This window comes from Mustela erminea, chromosome 1, assembly GCF_009829155.1.
Source record: "Mustela erminea isolate mMusErm1 chromosome 1, mMusErm1.Pri, whole genome shotgun sequence".
Classification (NCBI taxonomy): domain Eukaryota; kingdom Metazoa; phylum Chordata; class Mammalia; order Carnivora; family Mustelidae; genus Mustela; species Mustela erminea.
In genome coordinates this window covers 95,313,970-95,336,436 of record NC_045614.1, presented here as the reverse complement: position 1 = coordinate 95,336,436, position 22,467 = coordinate 95,313,970, and the positions used below count along the sequence as shown (strand labels likewise).

General features: G+C 50.1%; 1 protein-coding gene across 7 annotated transcripts in view; it reads left to right on the top strand.

Moving 5' to 3' along the window:
- Nucleotides 1–20,145, top strand: part of DZIP1L (DAZ interacting zinc finger protein 1 like) — a 43,264-nt gene extending 23,119 nt beyond the window's left edge. For 6 of the 7 annotated variants that reach the window (XM_032334067.1, XM_032334055.1, XM_032334061.1 and 3 more), the window contains 10 exons: nucleotides 2,107–2,169; nucleotides 3,569–3,709; nucleotides 5,971–6,001; nucleotides 7,087–7,140; nucleotides 11,522–11,655; nucleotides 12,352–12,544; nucleotides 15,041–15,257; nucleotides 15,699–15,889; nucleotides 17,514–17,653; nucleotides 19,207–20,145. In XM_032334067.1, the coding sequence (XP_032189958.1) occupies nucleotides 2,107–2,169; nucleotides 3,569–3,709; nucleotides 5,971–6,001; nucleotides 7,087–7,140; nucleotides 11,522–11,655; nucleotides 12,352–12,544; nucleotides 15,041–15,257; nucleotides 15,699–15,889; nucleotides 17,514–17,653; nucleotides 19,207–19,368 (1,326 nt within the window). In that variant the 3' untranslated portion in view covers nucleotides 19,369–20,145. Of the gene's footprint in view, nucleotides 1–2,106; nucleotides 2,170–3,568; nucleotides 3,710–5,970; nucleotides 6,002–7,086; nucleotides 7,141–11,521; nucleotides 11,656–12,351; nucleotides 12,545–15,040; nucleotides 15,258–15,698; nucleotides 15,890–17,513; nucleotides 17,654–19,206 lie in introns of those variants that run through there. The other variant, XM_032334074.1, reaches the window with a different exon arrangement.
- Nucleotides 20,146–22,467: the final 2,322 nt, after the last annotated feature.

Here is a 22,467-nt window from a genome sequence, read left to right as displayed (position 1 = left end):
AAGAGGTACAAACAGACTGTACTCAGAGCACAGAGCCCGTTGTGGAGCTCATCTCATGACCCTGAGCTGAAATCAAAAGTCAGATGCTTAACTGACTGAGCCACTGAGGCACCCTTAAATTTTTTTTTTAATAACAGAAAAACAAACAAGTTTATTAACACATACATCTCATGTCTACCTGGGAGATACCAGAGGAAATGAGTAAGTCTATTTTTAATTTTTGAGGTACTTCCACTCTGTTTTTCATAATAACTACACCAATTTATATTCCCTCCAGCAGTGTATGAGGATCTTCTTTTCTTCACATCCTCACCAACACTTGTTTTATATATCTATCTATCTACCTATATCTTAGCCATCTTGCAGGTGTAAGGTGTGGTATCTCATTGTGGTTTGATTTACATTTTTGTGCTCACTAATGTCTAATGTTGTAGGCCTTCTTTGGGGAAATGTCTATTCAGACTCTTTGTCTATTAATTTTTTTTTTCTTTTTGTACTGAGGTATAGAAGTTCCTTATATTTTGGATGTGAGCTCCCTATCAGATACGTGGTTTGCAAAATATTTTTTCACATTCCTTAGGTGGTTCTCCTTTTGCGTGGAATGTTCTGTATATGTCTGTCTTGCCCATTTGGTCTATACTGACATTCGAGTCTAGTGTTCCCTTTTGGTTTTCTGCATGGATGATCTTTCCGTTGTTGAAAGTGGGCCATTGAAGCCCCATACTCTTACTGTATTGCTATTTCTCCCCTCAGTTGTATTAATATTTGCTTTATATGTTTAGGTGCTCTGATTTTGGATGCTTCTATATTTACAATTGTTATATTGATGAATTAACCACTTTATCATTATATAGTGACTATTCTCTTGTAACAGTTTTTTACTTAAAGCCTTTGACGGAGTTATAGCTACCCCATTCTCCTGGTTGTGGTTTGCATGAAATATCTTTTCCCATCCCTTCAGTTTCAGCCTATGTGTGTCCTTGAGATGAATCTCTTGTAGGCAGCCTATAGCTGGATCTTATTTTTCTAATCCATTCAGTCACTCTGTGTCTTTTGATTGGAGGACTTAGTCCATTTAAATTTAAAGTAATTAATGGTGAGTAAGGACTTACTATTGCCATTTTGTTAATTGTTTTCAGACTGTTTTGTAGTTACTTTGTTCCTTTCCTCCTCTCTTGCTGCCTTCCATTTTGATGTGATGGTTTTATTTTGTAATGGTATGCGTTGATTCCTTCACCTTTTGCATATTTGCTATCGGTTTTTTGTGGTTAGTGTGAGATTTACATAAACCATCTTATAGTTCAGCAGTCTATTTTAAGCTGATAGTAACTTAATATTGGTTGCAGGTAAATACTTCTCATCTTACACCTCCTGGTGTCTACAAACCAGCCAGTCGGATCTGTGGATGGTTGTTGAGATCCCCATGCTGGGCACCACAGGCTGATTTGGCTCTGCCCTGTCCCCCAGTTCTGAGGGCGGGGGAAAGAAGTGGGCCTCCTGGGCAGCACCCCATGAGGCTGGGGCGGTGGGTGCTCACTTGCTCTCACTTTCCTTCATAGGAAAAATTGCAGGCTGAGGGGGTGTCTCTTTAGGCATCAAACTGTGCCTCCTTGGGGAGAGCTGAGGCAGGTAAAGTGAAACTTCTCTGGAATGCATCTGTTCTCAGGTTTATTTTTTATTTTTTATTTTTTTTTGTTTTCCTCTTTTGAAGTGTCAGAAACTCTCAGCTGGGTTCCTGGGCTCCCACAGAGGAATCCGCACCTGAGGGTGGTTTGAGAGCTGGAATTTCTTATGGTACCATTTTACCATATCACTTCCAATTTTTAAGTTTAAATCTTTGACCCACCTAAAATTTATTTTGGTTTAAGATATGAAATAAAGATTCAAGTTCATATATTTTTTTTCCAGGTAGTTAACCACCTGTTTGAACTCCATTTGTCAATAATCTATTTCCCCCAGAGTAAGATTCTATCCCCCACCACCCCCCAGTCTTTGTCTGGGCTTTCTGTTCTTTTTACTACTCTGCCTAATCATGAGCCAGCACTTTTTAATTCCTGTAGCTTTGTAGTACATTCTGATATCCAGAGTCCTGTTTATCTTTTTCAGAAAGCAGAATGGAAGAGAAAAATGAAGGAACTTCAGGGAAAGCATGCAGCTCAGAAGCAAGAGGTAACTCTGGGTAGTCAGGGGGAGCTGGGTTTCCTGAAACCTCCTCTTACCCTACGGCACCCCCATCCTCTATCACTAGCCCCCTCAAACTGACCAGTATTTGGTTGCTGATGGTGTTCCTGGTGGCTGACCCCAATCAATCCCCAGAAGGGGTCAGCCACCCAAACAGCAGCCTCCCTGGCCCGGAGTCAGGGTCTCTGGGACTTGTCTTCTGAACCCAACACCTGCTTTACTCTGTGGTCCCCTATGCAGGGACCCCTTCAGGCCGTCCACAGAGACCAGGCCTGGAAACCTTAGATGCATTGTCTGGTCATTTCATGTTTGCGCTCTTCCTTGAAACCCCACCCAGGAGAACCTCAGCCATCATTCAAGGGGAGCCCACATGGAAAGGGTCAAATACTGAGATCGGGGAATAGGGAGCAGCAGGCCTCAGGATGAGAAAACAGCTCCTATGAAAATGCCCCTGAGGAGGAAGCTGGTTATCAGAAGCTCCAGGTACTGCCTACAGAAAGCCCAGAAGAGGCAGGTGCTCAGATCAGAGGCCAGCACTCCCATTTCCAGTAATTCCCATCTGATGGGTTTTTTAAAAAAGATTTTATTTGTCTAACAGAGAGATCACAAGCAGACAGAGAGGCAGGCAGAGAGAGAGAGGGGAAAGCAAACTCCTGGCCAAACAGAGAGCCCGATGTGGGACTTGATCCCAGGACCCTGGGATCATGACCTGAACTGAAGACAGAGGCTTTAACCCACTGAGCCACCCAGGAGCCCCGACCATCTGATGGTTTTATTTTATTTGAAACATCTTCAGATGAGAAATACGGTTTAATTTATTCCAAAAGTGGAAGAAACATATGAAGGCACACTCAGTACAATGTACTGAAATATATGGAGGTTCACTTCCACCCCAACTCTGTCTACCTGCCCCCATCACCCACCCCGTGGCTGTCTGTCCACGGCTGTACTGCTTTCTTGGGTATTTTTCTAGAGTATCTTTATGCAAATAGAAACAGTCTCATCTTCTCTCTACTCTTACAACAGCACGGGACAGTATTTTCTTCACCTTCCGGTTTTTCCCTAAAAACACCATTGGATGACTCATGAATGGCCTCAGGTTATCTGACTGTCCTTCCGTGGGTGGTCATGCTGGACAGAAAGCCTGTTTGCCCTGATTGTAGGGGTCTGTATCTAATTCTCACTTCCCCTCAAGCACAGCTTGGAAATATGCCCAAACTGGAAAGTAGTCCATCCTGTTAGAAGCCACCTGCCCAGGTCTGGAAGCCCCCACCCCACTTCAGGTGAAACTGCAGCCAGCATGTGCCTCCAGGAGCAGGCCCTGCAGCTCCCGGGCACTCCAAGGTTGCTGCGACACCTGACTGACTGAGTCCCCTGTGCCCACCAGCTGCAGGAGCAGAACGAGATGCTCCGGGCCTCCCTGTCTCAGGATCAGAGGAAAGCAGCTGCCCGGTCCCAGCGCCAGATCAGTGCTCTCCGCGCCCAGCTCCAGGAACAAGCCAGGCTCATTGCCTCCCAGGAGGAGATGGTAGGTCTGTCCCTCCTCCTTGCCAGGCCCTGGGGCCCCTAGGCCTCTTCTCTGTGAGGATCTCCTTTGATTCTCCGGACTCACTGGCAGTGGTCTCATTAACGAGGCTCTCTCAGGAGAGAAAAGAATGACGAAGCTGCGGCTGTCTCTTTCCAGGCTGAAGATAGCCCTGTTGTCCGGAGGGCCTGAGCTAAGTTCACACTAACAGCAGACACTGTCTAAAGGCTGGCATCTGCTTGATACTTGGTATATGACTTCATTTAAACCTCACTGCTGCCCTTCAAGGCAGACATTGGCTTCCTCCCATCTTCCTTTGACAGATGATGGAACAGGCTGGAGAAGCAGGTGCCTCCCTCAAGTCCACAGAGCACACCCTATAAGAGCCAGTGTGGGGATTCAGCCCTGGCCAGGCAGTGCACTGCAAAACTTGGGCTCTTTTCATTGCGTTCTCAGACATTTTTTCCTGGTCAAAACACTTGTCCTAAATTAATGGACGCTGAAGATGTTGTCACACAAATTAGTATGGTGAGAAGTCATCTGCTCACATAGCACCTCTCTCCTAGAGCTGACCCCTTGACTTACTGCTAACTCTCTGCCCAGTCTGGGCTCAGCTCCCCCTTTTGAGTTGCAAGTCAGGGGACAGGTGTCTCTGCCATCAGAGGGGCCCCTCTGTGGCCTCAGGGCCTTGCCTTGCTTCTGAAACCCCCTCCACACAGATTCTCTGAGCAGAGCACCTCCTGTCACTATCTAGTTCAGTCTTCTTGTTCCCACTCCCTGGTTTTTGTGTTTTCAGTTCTCCCAGCTGTACTTCACTCGGGTAATGGATCTGACCCTCTCTTCTGCTTTTCATTTTACTGGGCCTCCCGCCACTTAGCTCTTCACTGCTCTGGCCACCTCAGGTCCAGTCTGGAGATTTCTTCCTTCTGTTACCCCGGGACTCCTGTTTGCAGATATTTCACTAGGGAGCCCATTGGCTAAACCTGGATTTAGAATAGATCAGTAGGGGTTTATTTGTATTGTCATGTCAAAATAGGTGACAGTTGATGGCCTTGGTTTAGCAGCAAAATTATGTCATTGAAAATCCAAACTCAGTTTTTCTTTTTTATCATCTTCAGTGGGTTGACTTTTGTTTTCATGTTTGACCCTTATAATTGCAAAATGGCTGCCATAGCCCCAACCATCACAAGCATATTCAGTAGAAGAAGTTGATGAAAAGGCCCCTTCCTCAGACTTTTGCTTATATTTTATTGGTCAGAGCTGTATTACATGGGCAACCATAGCTGCAAGGAAGGTTAGAAGGCAAATAATTAGTTTTAGAGTCTCTAGAATAGAGGTAGGCAAAGAAAGAAGTAGTTGGCAATTGGCATTGGATGTGTCATTCATCAGTAGGTAATAAAAAACAACTGAAGCTTAAGCAGAAGAGGAAATTTGTCTTAAGGATAGACAGGATGTCTCAGAAAGTTCAAGGCAGGAGAGCAGCTGAGTCTGGGATTAACTAGAACGAGAGACATGAATGTGGTCAGGAGTTTTCCTTTGCTGTGTGTCTCTGTCCTTTTCTCTAGATCTGCTTAAACTTGTTCCTTTTATTCTGAAGATCAGCTTTCTCATCATACCTACCCCATATGGCAATACAAATAAACAAGCAGCAAACAAACAAACAAACCCCAAACCAGTTGGCTGCCACTGGCTCTTGACTTCACATATTTCCAATTCAGAGTTCTCTGCCCCAACCTAGACACTTGGCTATGGTTGTGGTGTGCGGTCACGTTGTCACAGATGGCTGTCCCATGTGCAACTGTGTGGAAGGAGGCTGAAGAGGCACCTTCTGGAAAAGGGAGGGCTCAGCAGTTTAATGACTGTCCAGCTCATGCCTCCTTCCGCCCAGGAGGCCCTCAGCTCATGTCCCCATGGTGGGGGGAGCCTGCCTCACCCTGGTTGTCCACCAAGTGTACCAGCAGTATTGCTGTATGCCTGTCCCACTCCACTCATGTGGGGCTCCTGCCCTTCAAATCACAGTCCCTCTCTGAAGAGGAGCATTCTTGCCTCCCCATCCTGGATGCTGCTGTTCAACCTCAGTGCCACCACCCCCCTTACATATGGATGGCAGGAGGCATACTGGGGGGTTGGGGCAGCGGTCTCCGAGTTCCTTCTAGTTCCCAGTGGGGGATATGGAAACTGAATGTCCCTTCTTTATGGTGCTGGGCAGGCCTACGGCACAGAGCAGGGTTCCCGGCTGCCTGTTCTGTTCTGTATCTTTGCAGATCCAGACCATGTCTCTCAGGAAGGAGGAGGGTAAGTTCTCATGGGGTGTTTTCTAATAGTCTTGGCCTCTTCTCTCTCCTGTCCCCCACCAGTCAGTTTATAGAATGAGTGGGTGGCAGTGAGAGCAGCTCCTGGGTCATGGGGTGTCAGGCTCGCTGGCTGGGTGAGGGAGGGCAAGAAGAGATCTGCTTCTGGGACAGACAGATGGATTCTGGCCTGGCCTGGTCTTCTCTGTGGGTGGTGGAGACCCAGGGAACAGTAGGATCCTGCGGGCAGTGACTGATGGAGCTTTTCACGAAAAGATTCTAATTCCTCATGCCTAGGGTTCGAGCCATCAACTTTGACCTTCCTCTCAGGGTGTAGCAAGTTGAATATGAATGTGGCCTGTCTAGAGTATGTGTAGTCTTCCTCTGGGTACCCTGGTGTGCTGCTGTGTGTTTCTTGTGTGTGTGAGTGTCTCATGGATGGACGTGCTGGTGTCTAAAGGGAGCCAGTAACACACAGGAGACCGCCCCTGTGTGGACGACCTTGGCCAGGCCCTTATGAAACCTGGCCCGTTGGACTCCCACTTCTGTCCTGTCTCTTTAGCCACCTTTCTGCCTTTTCTTGCAAACCCACATGCCTGTCCCTAATCCCTGCCTCTAGGTCAGATGTTCCTTCCCCAGCTTGGCCAGCAGGTCAGAGAAGCACCCTCCCTGTGGCCTTGAACGTCCTGAGGGCTGGGGCTGGGATGTGTGCCACGCGTGTCGCCAAGCACTTTAGATTCATTGTCTCATTATGTTGTCCCCACTACTTAATGTGGACCCAGCATTATCAGACTCATTTTTTAGATGAGGAGACTGGGGCTTGCTGAGGTTCTGGGACAGCCCCCTCCCCCCCGCCACGTGGGGTTGTGAAGGACCAGCAAAGGGCAAGCTGGGCTGGAAACTCTGGTCTATCTGGCTCGAGCTGTCTGTGCTCATGACTGCAACTCCATCCGTCCTGCCTCTCCTGGTGAAGAAACGACTGGAAGGCTTGCTCTTTCTGGCCCGCAATCACGTTGTGTTCTGCACTTTCCTCCAAGTCAGGGATGGTATCCGGGGCATTGGGGCCACTAACTGTTGGGCTCTCCTCAGGGACCTGCGAGGGCCTGAAGGCTGTGGTCACAGAAGAAGACTCTTCTGAGGAAGGTGAGGCCTGACTCTCTTTCCCCGGTGTCTAATGCAGGATTCGTCCTGCATTAGATTTGTCCTCCTTGTCCAGTTTGTCTCTCCCTCACTGTGTCTGGCTACCGGAAGCCCGGGAAAGGGAAGTAGGAACATGAGACGAGTACTTTAAGCACCTTGTGTGTGCCAGGCAGGTTACACACAGGCCTTAAGGTGCGATCTGATGGCTCACTGATGGGGAAGCCCAGAGAGGGCCAGCGACTTGCCTGGAGTCACAGAGCCGGCAGGTAGGCGGAGGCGGGATTCGGAATCTGCCTGGGCTCCCTCTCCACAGTCGTGGGCACCTTCTGTTTTCATTCAGTCCGTTCGGTGGTGAGTCTGGTATGCAGAGAGAGCTCAAACAGATGATTTAGGGGATGCAAAGAAGAAGTGGAAAAAAAAAATAGCAGTTTTCCTCTGACTGTGGGAGCTCCTGGGGGAGTTGGGGAGAAGAGCTCCCAGGAGAGATCAGGGAGTGCGCGCAGCTGACCTGCTGACCAGGGCCTGCCCTCTGGAGCTGGGCTCTGATATGATAAAAGTGACCCAACCAATGCACCCAGGAAAGGGTTTTATTTGTGTCACCAAAGAGTTCACCATGGGAATTTTTTTTTTTAAAGATTATTTATTTATTTATTTGACAGAGAGGAGGATCACAAGTAGGCAGAGAGGCAGGCAGAGAGAGAGGAGGAAGCAGGCTCCCCGCTGAGCAGAGAGCCCAACACGGGCCTGATCCTAGGAACCTGAGACCATGACCTGAGCCGAAGGCAGAGGCCTAACCCACTGAGCCACCCAGGCGTCCCCGGAATTTTTTTTTTTTTTTTTAAAGATTTTATTTATTTATTTGACAGAGAGAGAGACACACAGCAAGAGAGGGAACACAAGTGGGGGAGTGGGAGAGGGAGAAGCAGGCTCCTCGCTGAGCAGGGAGACTGATGTGGGGCTCGATCCCAGGATGCTGGGATTCACGACCCAAGCTGAAGGCAGACGCCCAACAGCTGAGCCAGCCAGGTGCCCCGGAATTTTGATTTTTTTTTTTTTTTTTAAAGATTTTATTTATTTGTCAGAGAGAGAGCGAGCGACGAGAGCGAGCACAGGCAGACAGAGTGGAAGGCAGAGTCAGAGGGAGAAGCAGGCTCCCTGCAGAGCAAGGAGCCCGATGCGGGACTCGATCCCAGGACGCTGGGATCATGACCTGAGCCGAAGGCAACTGCTTAACCAACTGAGCCACCCAGGCGTCCCACGGAATTTTGATTTTTAATGAAAATTTCTTCCTTTACTTCTGAGACAGTAATCTATGCTCTTGGAAAAAAAGAAAAAAAAAAAGCAAGCAAGCAAGTGAGCAAGCGAGCAAAAGGGTGTGTGTACAGTGAGAAGTATGTCTCCCTCCTGCTGGGCTATCCAGTTTCCACCCAGAGATCACACTGCTATGCTTTCTCATTTATCTTTCCAGAGATATTTGGTGCAGATATAAGCACATATGTGTATGCATTTTTTTCCTTTTTCCCAAATGGGATCATACTATACATACTGCTCTGTATTTGGTTACTTTCTCAACAACTTATTTGGGAAATCATTTCCTGTCCCTTTATGTACAGTTGCTTCATTATTTTTGCAGGGCTTTACAGTATTCTGTTGGATGGGTGAACCAAAATTTATTTATCTGTTTATTTATTTAAAGATTTTATTTATTTATTTGACAGACAAGAGATCACAAGTAGGCAGAGAGGCAGGCAGAGGGAGAGAGAGGAGGAAGCAGGCTTCCCACTGAGCAGAGAGCCCGATGTGGGGCTCAATCCCAGGACCCTGAGATCACAACCTGAGCCAAAGGCAGAGGCTTTAACCCACTGAGCCACCCAGGTGCCCCACCAAAATTTATTTAACTAGTCCTCTACTACTCCCCACCCCCATCCTGTGCACTTAACCTTGGAATTTAGAAGTACAAATTAGAGATGCATGTAACTTTGTTGGGGGAAGCTCTCTGCTGAGTAACACAACACGTTACTGGACCTGCTGAGGTCCATAGAGTGGAGGAACCAAATCCTTCCGCAGAGGCTGCCGAGTCATGGAGAGCCGAGCTGAGGAGGGTGCTTTGGCTGACCCCTACCCATCTCACTTGTCACACGAAGCTGGTGTCTCCCACACTGATCCACTGTGCTTGACCTCTTTGTATGCTGGCCTGCCTCTTCTAGTCCCGGATCAGCAGGAAAAATACCACTTGGGAACTTGTTAGAAAGGAAAGTTGTCAGATTCTCAGCCTTATCCCACATAAGCAGAGTCAGAAATTCTGGGGTGGGGTCCCGCAGTTTGCAATCTCTGGGCGTCCTGATGCTTGTTGGAGCCCCACTGTCACACCAGTGGCTGTCTGCAGCTGACTGCACATTAAGAATCACCCAGGTCACTTGTAACTCTCCAAGGACCCCACCAGCCCCCCACCCTCGACCTTAACAGAACATATAGGAGGTGGGTTCCAGGCATCGTTAGTATTTAAAGCCCCTGGTGATTCTGATGTGTGGCCACGGTTGGGGCTTGTGCCCCAGCGTGGACTTGATGGAGGAGGATCAACCTTGTGGGGGGCAGCTTGCTAAAACACAGGTTGCTGGGTTCCCAATCCATAATTTTTTACTCAGTAGGGTTGGAGTGGGATCTGAAAATCCGCATTTCTAATAAGTTACCTGGTGGTGCCATCACTCAGGCTCACAGTTCGGGAACCATTGCTCTAGAACACTTGGTTCTCAGGCTTGAGTGTTAGAAGATCTGAGGTCTAGGGCCTAGCTTCAGAGATTCTGATGTCATTAGTTTGGGATGGGGCCCAGGAGATTCAAATGTGCAGCCACAGTTGACATCATTCTTGAATGTGAGCCCCTTGAGGGTCTTCTTCTGTGCCCCCCAGCACCCCAGTACAGGCTTGTTCATTCTCCATATTACTTATCAGAAAATGTCTACTGAGTGAATCTAAGGGCTGGTCCTGCTCTAAGGGCAGTGTGCCCACCCTCCCTCCCGCTGCCCACCCCACACTAGACCTGTCTCCTTGGAAGGCCTCTTTGCAGCAATGGCCACATTTTATTGTAATAGCTTATTTTATTATCCTCTGGGTCCACATTTCTCACAGTATGGTCTGTGGCTTACCTCCACCATAATCGTTTAGACAAGTTAAAGTGCAGTTTCCAGGGCCCTTCCCTGGACTTACGGAATCAGACTCTCTGGAGGGTGGGGCCAGGGAATATGCATTTTTAACTCTTGTGGTCCTTCTGTGTACTGCTTTGAAGGGCGAGTCTCTAATCTCTAGAGACAGTAAGCTTGAAGGGAGTTTATGGTGTCTGTCCCATGAAGAATTCAATCCCCTGGATGGGAGCAGACGTGGTACAGCAGTAAGTGAGAGTGTCAGTTGGGGCCAGAATCACACAGGGCTGGCAGCCGGCAGGGCCTGGAATCTGTGATTTACAATCGCCAACATACAGAAACAGCCTAAGTGTTCATTGATGGATGAATGGATAATGAGGTTGAGGTACATATATATATAATGGAATATTATTTAGCCATAAAAGGGGGGAAAGCCTGCCATTTGTGACAACATGGATGGACTTTGAGGGCATTGTGTCAAATGAAATAAGTCCGAGAAAGACAAATCTGTATCATCTCCTTTATATGTAGAATCAAAACAAACCAAAAAACAAACTCGTAGAAGAAAAGATCATAATTTGTGGTTACCAGAGGTGGTGTAGGGGAAGGGGATTGGAGGAAGGTGGTCAAAAGGTACAAGGTGCCCGTGAGAGCAGAAACGAGTGCCAGGGAGGTCATGGACAGGAGGACCAGAGTTAACACTGCTGGAAGACAGACGGGAAAGCTGCTAAGAGAGTAGACCCCAAGAGGTTTCATCACAAGGGGAAACTTGTTTCATTTTTTTCTTTTGTATCTGTATGAGAGGGCGGGTGTTAACTAAGCTTACTGTGATAATCTCTGAATAAAGTCAAGTCACTATGCTATATACCTTAAATGTATAAGCTGCTCTGTGTCAGTTATGTCTCAATAAAACTGGGTTGAGGGGAGGAGTGGAGCTCAGCAACAAGCCGCTGCTAGGGCTCAAGAGCAAGTCCAAAGCCCACAAATCCCAGATTCATCTGAGCAGCACTGAGCCCAGATCTTGGCGGCCCGGACTGGCAGGGGAGGAGAATCCTGCAGGCAGGTATGTGGTCTGAAGCAGTGGGAGCCAGCAGCAGAAACATCCCTAGTGTCTGGGAGGGACACTCAGGTGGGGTCCGTGGCTCTGGGCTCATGGTCTGGTGAGGGCCACGCAGGTGCTATGTGACTTTGAGAATGGAGGTTTTGGGCGGCTAGGCTGACCTTGGTGGATTGTTGTGTGCTGCAGATCTCGAGGACTCCCGAGACGGACAGCAGAATGTGCTGGCTGCTCTGAGGCGAAACCCCACCCTGCTGAAGCAGTTCAGGCCAATCTTGGAGGACACCCTGGAAGAGAAACTGGAAAGCATGGGGATAAAGAGAGTAAGCGCAGGGGCCACAGCTGCAAGGGCTGCTGCCTACCATTTGGATACGTGGCATTCTTAACCTGGCAAGTGTTTGATTGCTCTTAGCTGCGTAGGCTTCTTCGTCTTACTTGTTCAGCTGGGAAGCCTTTCATATCTGGGAATATAAACCCACATGGCTTCTCCTTACCTCACAGCAGCAGTGTGGTCTCTCTCCTCCGTTTCTAGTGGTGGTTGGGGGTGTCACCCTGTGTCCTGACCTCTCTGTGCTCTCCACTCATGGGCTGCTTTCTTCTGTGCCCATTTATTATTTTTATTTTTATTTATTCATTTGAGAGAGAATGAGAGCAAGAGAACACAAGTAGAGGGAGTGGCAGGGAGAGGGAGAAACAGACTCCCCGCTGAACAGGGAGCCCTATGCCGGGGTCCATTCTAGACCCTGGGATCATGATCTCAGCCAAAGACAGACGCTTACCTGACTGACCCACCCAGGTGCCTACCATGCATGTTTTGACAAGGCTCCCAGACCCTAAACCACCACACTTCGTGCAGAATGTGCACCCCTTGCCCACCCTGCTCTGACGCTCACCATATCCTCTGCCAGAGAACACCCAGCGCTGATCACAGGGACTCCTAGGCCAGCAGCAGGCACGAGAGGCTTTGAGGGAGGATGAGGGCGCTTCTGTCTTCAAAGAGGAAAGTCTGTCTTTTTTAGGATGCAAAGGGAATCTCCATTCAAACTCTCAGACACCTTGAGTCCCTCCTGAGAGCCCAGCGGGAGCAGAAGGCACGGAGGTTTTCTGAATTTCTGAGTCTGAGGGAAAAGCTTGTCAAGGAAGCCACCAGCAGAGTGAAGGAGGGACAGAGGAAGAGGGCACCAGCGTCCCAGCCAGACACCAAGGCTCCAGGTGAGCCGGCAAAAGGGCATCCCTGGGGGCAGTGACTGGGAGGATCTGGGCTGGTTTGCACACAGGGAGGGCACACTGCTGTCCCCAACAGGGCATTACTTTCAAGGGCGAGAGGGGAGCATCCTCACAGATGACTGAGTCCAAAAGTTCTCTGTTGAGGGAACCAGAATCCAGGAGTGGGCCCGAGTCACCCAGGGAAGTGGGTGGAGAGCCAGAGTTGGGCCTGTGGTCAGCTCTGAGCTTGCTGCCCCACTCAGCAGCTTGGCTCTACACTACTTTACTTGCTTTGATCACAACTTGAACTTTGCTCTAACAGAGAGTAGCCCATTCTGTTTCTGGTTCTGAAGTGGGGCATGTCAGTGCCGGGAGAAGACCCAAGGCCTGAGAGCACTGGGGCTGCAGGTGGAGGCAAATAGGAATCAGATGGAAAATCTGCTGGGGAGCAGAGGGAGGGTGTGAGAAGCTGGGTGGAGTTCTGCCTGCCCACACATCCTCAGAGCTTGACTGTGGTTCCCTGGGCCAGATCACAGTCCCTGATTTGCCCCTGGGACTTGTGACAAGGACAGGCCCAGTGGTTCTTGGGGGAGAATTCAGATGTGTGGCTGACGACCCTCTAGTCTCTGTCCTCCAGGTACTGAGAAAGAAGGGAATTTGTGTTCTTAGGTTTGAGAACCCCCCCATTTCTGGAGGATTCCCAGATCCACCGGGCTGCTGAAACTGGGGGCTCTAGGGAGGGCCTCAGGGGCTCGAGGCTGTTTGTGCAGGACGATGTTGCAGCTCCTTTCCCTCATATGTGGCCAGAGGGATACCAATTCTCTTATCTCCTCCTGTATAGGCAGACCCAACCTGAACTCTTCATGCTAAGGAATTTTCCAGAGTGTGGACACATTCTCTGGGGATGTGAGATGATTTTTGTTGGTACAGGGACCGATAATTTTAAAATCTATTGAGGCTGATCTGTGCCAAGGCTTGCCACCTCAGCTGGGAAACCAGCCCAGACTAGGAGGTGTGATGGGGCCAAGCATAGGGGTGGGGTGTGTGGGTGCGTGGGCTGAGAGGAGAGAGGGGACAGGGAGGCAGGGAAGAGGAATGAGAGCATCTTCTGAGGACAGGCTCAGAAGAGGAAAGGTACCTCGTTTCTCCAGGTGCCTCTTCCTGTCTGGCCCTTGCTCCTATGGTCAGAAAGCCAAGAGTGAGAACCACCCCTTGCCGAGCCCCCCTTCCCAGGTCCAGGGGCCCCACCTTCTCCAGGGCATGTCTTGGAGGTGTGAGATGAGTAATGTGTTTTTACAGCATTTTGTAGACCTCTCTTTCCAGCTCTACGCCCACATGCTAGTTTTCTAGGTCCCATGAGTGCTATGTGAATGCTCACCTCTGATTTCTGCCTTGATTGTGCCTCTTTTTGTTTTGGGGCAAAGCTGTGGGATGAAGCAAGGCCATGAGTAGCAAGAACCCTGGCTTTGGGGTGGCTGATGACCTGAGTTGGGGAGTGGTCAGTTGTACTGACCACTTCCTTCCATGGAATTGTGGGCCTTGATTGAGTCCCTGGATCTCCTGCATCCTCAGTAAAGCAGGGAGAACAACACTGTCCTAAGGGCTCGGGGCTTGGTGGCTGCTGTAGGTAGAGGGCTTAGCTTGCTGTCGGTGTGCAGTAACCAGCTGTCGCCGTTCCTTTCCCTGAGCCAGTTTGTCTGCCTTCCCTTCCCTTCAGTCTGCCCCTCCTAGAAGATCTACTTCTGTGTAAATGCGTTCTCAGAGAGCAGTGTATTTCAGACGTTTTCTATCTTGAACTACAGTAAGAAACACATTTACACGGTGACAGTCCACACATGTGAGTTTCATGCAACAGAACTTACTCTGATTCCCTGCAATGTGCTTCTTCTCTTCCATTAAAAAAATTGCTGATCCTGGATCCTTGCCCCACTCCTACCCCAGCCTCAATGGGACTTGATGCAGTTCAGAAGAGGGAGGCACTGGGTCTGGGGTCTGCCTTTAGCCCTCCTGCCACTGGCATGTTTGGGAGGACAGTGGTGGATGTGGGTGGCCCATGTGGTCCTGTGGTGACCTCTGGTGGCAGCAGGGCCTTCCTGCAAGGTTGTCTGAACTCTCGCAGCTGCAGCCTGGGTGGGTAGAGAGGGTGGGGCTTTTGGGGAGATCAAGCCCTAGGACTGCAGGGTGAAGCTGCAGGGAAGCTGGGCCCCTCTTCAGACCTGCCGACTCCCGTGGGACTCCTGGAATGATGTCATGACCCTGGAACACAAGCTGCTCTCCTGGTCTCTGGTGGAACTATGGGCCGTCCCCAACCCTGAGTCAAGCCAGCAGCAGGACAGACAGTTGGGAGTGGGGGCAAGGACTTTATTGGCTGTGACTGTTATGGTATAGAGTGACAGAGTGACTTGTCCATTTCTAGTGGGCCAGAACCTCCCTCTCTGTCTTCTTCAGGCTTGAGGGCCCAGATAGTCATGCCCTGGAACTTATTCCTCTCTGTGTTTCTAGTCAAAAGCCAGCAGAACACATTGGTCATCAAAGAGGCACAGACGAAGTCCAGGACCCTGCATGTGGCGTTGCCATCCAAACCAACAGAGCCTCCCACGTCGACTCTTCAGAGCCGCAGCAGCCATGGCCCCAGCCTGGCCCACATGCCCACCCCCGCTCCATGTCCCAGAGCACGTGGACGCTCCAGCACCCCTGCTACCCCAGGGCCTGGGCTGAGGTGAGCCCTGGACTCTGCATTCCTACTGGGTCTGTGGCTGCGGCTCCCAGCCTCAGGCAGTCCTTATCAGGGCTTCCCACAGGCTTCTGCAAACAGGTGAGGGGCAGAGACAGAAGTGAACAGGAGGCGCCTCAGGTGGGGTCCCCTCCCAAGCCCCCATGAAGAGACCAGGATCCCTTGTTCCCAGGTGGGACAAATCTACCCTTCCTTCCCTATTTCTTCCTTAAGCCTTAGTTGCTGCACCAGGAGGGTTTGGTCCCCATCTTCTAACAGAGTTGCTGGTGTGGCTTCTGTGCTCCAGGGTACCTCCTGACTGTCACCCGGGCCCAAGGAAGGAGCAGGGCTGGCTCAGGCCAAACCAAACATGCTTACAAGTGGTGAGGTTTGGCTTTTAAAGTGTTTCTGGTCCATATAGGCCTCATTTCTTCCCCTCCATGACAGTACGCCCCCGTTCAGTTCTGAAGAGGACTCGGAGGAGGGAAATTCGGTGCAGCGGACATCCCTCCAGCCCCCACGAGGTCCCTCCAGAATGGGGTCCCGGCCAGAGGATGATTGGGACTGGTCTGACACTGAGACCTCGGAGGGGAGTGCCCAGCCCCCTAACAAGAGCTCAGGTGGGCTGGCTTCCTCAGGTGAGTGGTCTGGGACCACTGGGACAGACCTTTTCCAGGCCAGATTTCTCTAGTTCTGGAAATACCCTGTAATTTTCTCTGGGTTTTCTGGTTTGGCAACTCATTGAAACTTGGGGAGAATGACCCTCCCTCCTATCAGATATTTTCCTGGGATTACAGAGATATCAGAAGGAAGAACCTGAGAGAGGTTTATTTTGCCCCTTTTTTTGCTTAGCTGTTGGAGACTGGAGGAGCTCACTCACTCATTCCAAGCCTCCCAGTCCACCAGAATCCACCAGAACCAGGTACTGATAGCCACCAGGTCGGATGACAGGGTGGAAAGATTTTGGAAGCAGGAGTTGGGAGTCCTCTGAGACAGTCTGGGCTCTGTCACTTGCTACCTGCTTGTGTCTGAGTGAGGGGTTTTGGTTCCTTTGCTGTAAAATGAGGTACTGGTACAAGACAAGTAAGGAACACAGTGTAAGGAACACAGTGTTCCTTACACTGTGAGGAACACAGTGCCTGGACATAGTGGCTCTTAGCAAACAATTCTTTTTTTTTTTTTTTTAAGATTTTATTTATTTATTTATTTATTTATTTATTTATTTGAGAGAGTACACCCGTGTGAGTTAACGGGTGTGTGTGTGTGTTTGTGTGTGTGTGTGTGTGTGAGGGACAGAGAGAGAGAGAGAGAGAGAATCTCAAGCAGACTCCATGCTGAGCACAGAGCCTGACTCAGGGCTTGGTGTCATCATCCTGAGATCATGACCTAAGCTGAAATCAAGAGTCGGGTGTTTGGGACACCTGGGTGGCTCAGTTCATTAAGCGACTGCCTTCGGCTCAGGTCATGATCCCAGGGTCTTGGGATCAAGTCCCACATCAGGCTCCTTTCTCAGTGGGCAGCCTGCTTCTCTCTCTGCCTCTGCCTGATTATGTATTCTCTCTCTCTCTCTGACAAATAAATAAATAAATCTTAAAAAAAAAAAAAAGAGTCAGATGCTTAACTGACTGAGCCACACAGGCGCCCCTTAACGAACAAACAATTCTTGAATGAATCAATGAACCAAGGGCTGTTGTAGCCCCAGACATCTGCTCAGGCCCTCAGTCATTTGAACCCTACGAGGTGGTGGTTAGCTCCCTGCTTCCTGGCTGTTCCTGAGGCCTGGACATCCCGCAGGGTTTAGCATGTCACCAGGAGTCTGTTCATAGTCTATGTCCCTGTTTAGCCCTCTTCCTGCATGGAGTTTGCAGAAAGTCTGTCTGGCCCTTGGCCCCTCTGTGATAATTTACATTTATGATACTTCTCTTCTCAGTGAAGATGTTGAAGGAGGCTGTGTTTGCCTGTTAGTCTTGCTTTTCATATACCAGCTGGGCAGAGGTCCTGCCATTAAGAGGGAAGAACAGCTTCCTAAGCCTCTGTTCACGTCATTAACTGAAGTTATATTTTTAAGATGGGCAAAGCCTCTTTTTACCAGCACACGTTGGCCTGGGCCTTCTCTCTGCCCTTGCGCCTCTTCTTTGTGGCTGCTTTTCCTTCTCCCTTCTGACCCTTCGCCACACTCCCTCTATCCACACCGGAGCCTGGTCATGACTTATAAGGATGAGGCATTCATTCTCTGGAATTTTCCCTCCGGTTGTCTTCCAGGAACACTAGTGCAGTCGCTGGTCAAAAACCTTGAGAAACAGCTGGAAGCTCCAGTGAAGAAGCCCTCTGGAGGGGTCAGTCTGTTCTTACTGCCTAACACTGGGCCCCAGAGGGCTGCCGTGCCGGGAAACAAGCCTCAGGTAGGGCATAGGACTCTTGGAGGTTGTCTTGCCATTTCCAATAGAGCCAACTCCAAGTGTTGGGGCCCTGGGGTGGGGTGTAGTGTCAGCCTTGGCCCTAGTGGGACATTGCCAGTGACCTCCCTGTCTCTTCTGCCCCTGCACAGGGGGAGGAATGGCCACTTCTTATTTGTATCCTTGTTGATGTTAAGAAGCCTTTTGGTTCATTACACAAGGAACTGCTCAACAGATTGTTTCTCCTGGTCACTCATGCTCCTATGTCCCGCCTCTGACAGAGCTGGGACCTGGTTCTATGCCCGGATGCTTGCAGTAGCTTCTGTCTTCTGGCTTGGCTTCATCCCATCATGGGCCCCACCTCCTTCCTTCAGTCAGCTCTGGACCCCAACTCCAGGATGTGTGTGCAGAGGAGACTTCTCTCTGAGGGCAGGGTGTTGGAGGGGCATCCTACAGCACATTGTAGTAGGTGACAACATAGAAGGGGAATATCTAGAGATCTTTGTTCAGAATATTCAAGGTCATTCCTTATCACTAAGAATGTCTTGGTGGTCTTCCCTCTCTGAGACTCTAGCTGCCATCAGCCTCTGGGACCATTACCATCAGGACCCCCTCCCCACTGCCTCCAGTCAGGGAACAACTCCTACATGCCCATTACCTGCTTAGGCAGAAAGATGTAGAGCTCGTTACTTCACATTCCTCTCTCACCCTTCTCAGTTGAAAAGGCACCTCTTGGGATGACCAGGAGAGTGGACAATCACTTTTTGGTCCTCACGAGATCATACACTTATTATATAATGTGTTTGTTTTCTTGTGCAGGCCGTGTGCGGTTTATGAGTAGGAAGTCCAAATGATTAAACAAGTATTTGTCCCTTCTCCTATGTCCCAGAGCAGGTTGAGGCTCTGCTCAGAGCCTGCTGCCCTCGGCCCAGGGTGTTTCTAGCTGCTTGGCCTTACATTCTGGGAAAAAACGCATAGGATGTTCCTATCAAAGGCCAGGAGGGCACTGAAAGTTCTGGAGTGGGGTCCGTGGCCCAGAGGTTGCCTGGGCCCTTGGCCTGCTCAGGCTTTTCCGTTGGCTACAGCCCAACCGCTTTCCAGGCTAGGGGATCCTGGTGTTCTGGAGCGTCTGCTACTCCTCGAGTCAGGGTGTTTGACCAGGCCTCAGAGCAGCTGTCTGAGAGGAGGGGAGGTGCGCATTAGCCTGGGCTGCATTCAGCTCAGGGATTCAGAAAAGTCAATGCTCTGGGCTTTCAGCTCCATCAATGTGGGGAATTAACAAATCTGGACAAAGTTTAAATTACAAGAGCAACTTGACTTGCCATAAGCCTTTCCAGAGAACTTGCCTTGGTTTGGCCAGTGGGATTTCAGGAGCATTTGAAATCACTCTGACTCAGGGTCTCTGAATCAGGTCTTCCAAGACAGGGAAATGGGAACAAACAGGAGAAGGAGCATCTCCCTCCTGCTCCTTCCAAACCTGCATTTTGCCCTCATGTCTGTCCAGCATTTCATCCTCCATTGTCAGAATGCATTTTCCTCTTCCCCTTCCCTCCCTATAGGTTTCTGATGCTGAGAGTGACTTGGAGATTTCTTCCTTGGAAGAGCTCCCCCAGGACCTGGGCCAGAGAGAAAAATCAAAGATCCTGTCTCGCTCAAAGCCACCGGAGAAGTCTGATGCCAGCCCTTGGAGCCCTGGCCGACCCAGGGTCCCTGGTTGGTGATCCTGCCCCAGAGGCGGGCTCCCTGAACAGAAGAGGCTGCTAGGCCTCTTGTCTTCGCCAGTAACCAAGAGATCTCCTTTGGAAAGAAGCAGAGCAGAAGTTGGATATAATTTCTTCCCTCCCATCTGTCCTGCTTCCAAGCACCAGGGGTGCTTGGTGCCCCTGGGTCCCAAGGCTTGAGAAAGGGTTATAATGAGTTATAAAGGGTTATAATGAGCAGTCTCCTTTCCCACCTCCATGTTCACTCTGGCCTGAAGGAGCCCCTTGATCTTTATTTGCTGGCATTTTGTAAATCTGTGGGAACAGTGTGTAGATGAGTGTTACCCTGCAGGTAACACTCATGGTGAGTGTCTTTGTGGGGACACATGCCTCAGTCAGTCATTCAGTGACTGATTCAAAGTCATTTACTGAGTGCTTGCTCTGTGCCAGGCCCTTCAGCCTCTCCCTGCTGAATTGGGGTGCTGGCAGAGGTGACTGGGGTGGAATTACAGGGTGCTAAACTAGTGACAGAGCTTAGGGTGCTATGGTAGTAGAGCCCGAGCCAGCCAGTGCTGTAAGGGGGAGGTCCTGGAGAGGGTCTCAGAGCTGATGTCTGGCTGTGCTTCCACAGTGGCAGGAGGGAAGGAAAGCCACCTGGATGGGACCCCGTGCTCAAAGACCCACAAATTTAATTTTTGATATTATCTCCAAAATTAAGCTATCTATGCCACCACTGTATTTTTTTAATGTGAAGAGCTTAATTTATTATATGTGAACATTTAAATAACACAATGGTTACAACTTGTGTGTACTCATTATTTTGGAGCTTCAGCAGGGGCAGAGTGGGGGTGAAGCGAGTGCACCTTGGTCATGTCAGGTGAGGTCTGTTGGAATGCGGTTGCCAAGATGGAGTTAGGAGTGCCAGAGGTTGGCTGGGCTGAAGGTGGAGGAAGCAGAAGGGACAGGGAGAGCCCTCAGAGAGTGGGGGAGGTCCCACCACTGGGAGAGGAGAGGGAGCCCCCAGACTGCCTGGCAGGGCTGACATCTCCGCCAGCCCAGTGGGAGCTGTGGAGCAGGGACCCCTCCTACCACCCTCCGCCGCCACTGGGGAGAAAGGGCTGGGCTCTAGTGCCCCCACCCTGTCAACCTACTCCATTCCTCAGAATCCAACGGCAATTTCTGGCCTCAAGGGAGATGCAGCCTTGTGCCTCCAAGACTCACACGTAGAGGAACCCCAGTCCATCTGCCCGTTTGTCGGGCAGCAAAGACAATGACTGAGACTTTGAGTATGCAGCAAGGAAAGGGTTTAGTGGAGAGGCAGCCAAATGGGGAGACAGGAGGGCAAGCCTCAGACCTCTCTTTGCAGGAGGAGAGTAAGGGAAATGTAAAGGCAAACTAAGAGAGGGCTGGGTAAGAAGTTGCAGCTGTACTTACCATTCTGCTGCTGTGATGGGTCCCCATTGGTCACAGGTTACAGGAGTAGTGTAATCAGTGCACATCCCCAACACCCAGCCTCAGCCATTAGGAATGAAACTCATGGCCAGTTTTGCTCCATCTCTCTTTTCCCCCCACCTGGGGTCTTTTGCCCTCCCCAACCCTCCATCCGGGCTTTTTTTGACCTCTGGGTTCTGACACCTGGCCAGGCCCAGAAGTTCTGGTGGGAGGAACCAGGGGAAGCAAGGGAGGAAAGGCACTGCAGAGGACAAAGGGTATCTGGGGTCGGGGGGAGTCTTAGGGGGCCACAGTACCAGGCTGTTCACTGAAGCCAGAAGACAGCTTATGAAGGGCATGATGTGGGACTTGGGGCTGATGCAGCCCTGGCCGCCCGGGGGTAAATTCCCTTTGTGTTTCTCACACCTTTGAGCAGCTGAGGACCTGTGCAGCGATGGTCGCAGGTGAGTGTGTGAGGAGGAGAAGGGGCAGTGAGTGGGAAGTGTGGTGGGTTCATCCGCCTCCCAGGATTCTCCCAACAAAGTCCTGGTTTCCCGTTAGCGGGGTTTGGGCAAGGGAGGTATGAAAGATGAAGGGAGGTATGAAAGATGGTGGCTCCGCATCCAAATCTCCTCCGTCCCCACTACATCCCGGTCTCCCCCCATTACATCCGGGTGTCCCCCCACCACATCCGGGTCTCCTGAAACTCTGAGCTGATGTTGGATGGCAGCCCACCCACTTCACACATCCTAGGGTCACTGCTCTTTGGCCAAGGGGTGTCTCTGATGCTGTGGGAGGCTGCGTAGCCTATTTGCAGATGTAACCCTGAAGCGTGGGAGAGCTGATGCTACCAGGGTAGCCTGCAGCCCAGGTGGGAGGGGAGTTGAGTAATTGCTCCAGCTTGCCTGTGCGTTGGTGGGACAGTTCTGAGGTTTATCACAGCTTCTCAGAGAGTGCCCAGTGGGAGTGAATCCCAGTTGCTTGCAGCAGTTACTTTTTACTAGCACTCCTCTTATTGGCCTTTCTCCCCACTGTTGCATTTTTTTCACTGTCACTTACGCTTCTTCTTCTTCTTCTTCTTTTTTTTAAGATTTTATTTATTTATTTGACAGAGATCACAAGTAGACAGAGAGAGAGGAGGAAGCAGGTTCTCTGCTGAGCAGAGAGCCCGACGTGGGACTTGATCCCAGGACCCTGAGATCATGACCTGAGCTGAAGGCAGAGGCTTAATCACTGAGCCACCCAGGCACCCCTCACTTACGCTTCTTGGGAGCATCTCTAAATAAATGAACCTGTTCCCAAATCCTTCCCTCAGGCTTTGCTTTCAGGGGGAACCCAAAGGAAAGAGATGTGTGTGCACATGTGTTTGCATGTGAACACACAGACACTAGTGATAATTACCGAGAATGACTCTGTACCTGAGTGTTCACTATGAAGTTATATGTTTCCGAATGTGTTTTTCTATCTACTCTGGACTAACATTATGCTGCTTATCCCTCCCCACTTTCAAACCAATTTTAGAATGTGTGGCAAAATTGATAAGAACTTTGGAACATGTGTATATTAATCAGGGTTTCCAGAGGAACAGAAGCAAGAGAATATAGGTGTGGATATAGGTATAAAGAGGGAATTTATTGTAGGGATTTGCTGATATGGTTATGGAGATGGAGAAATCCCATGGCCATCTGC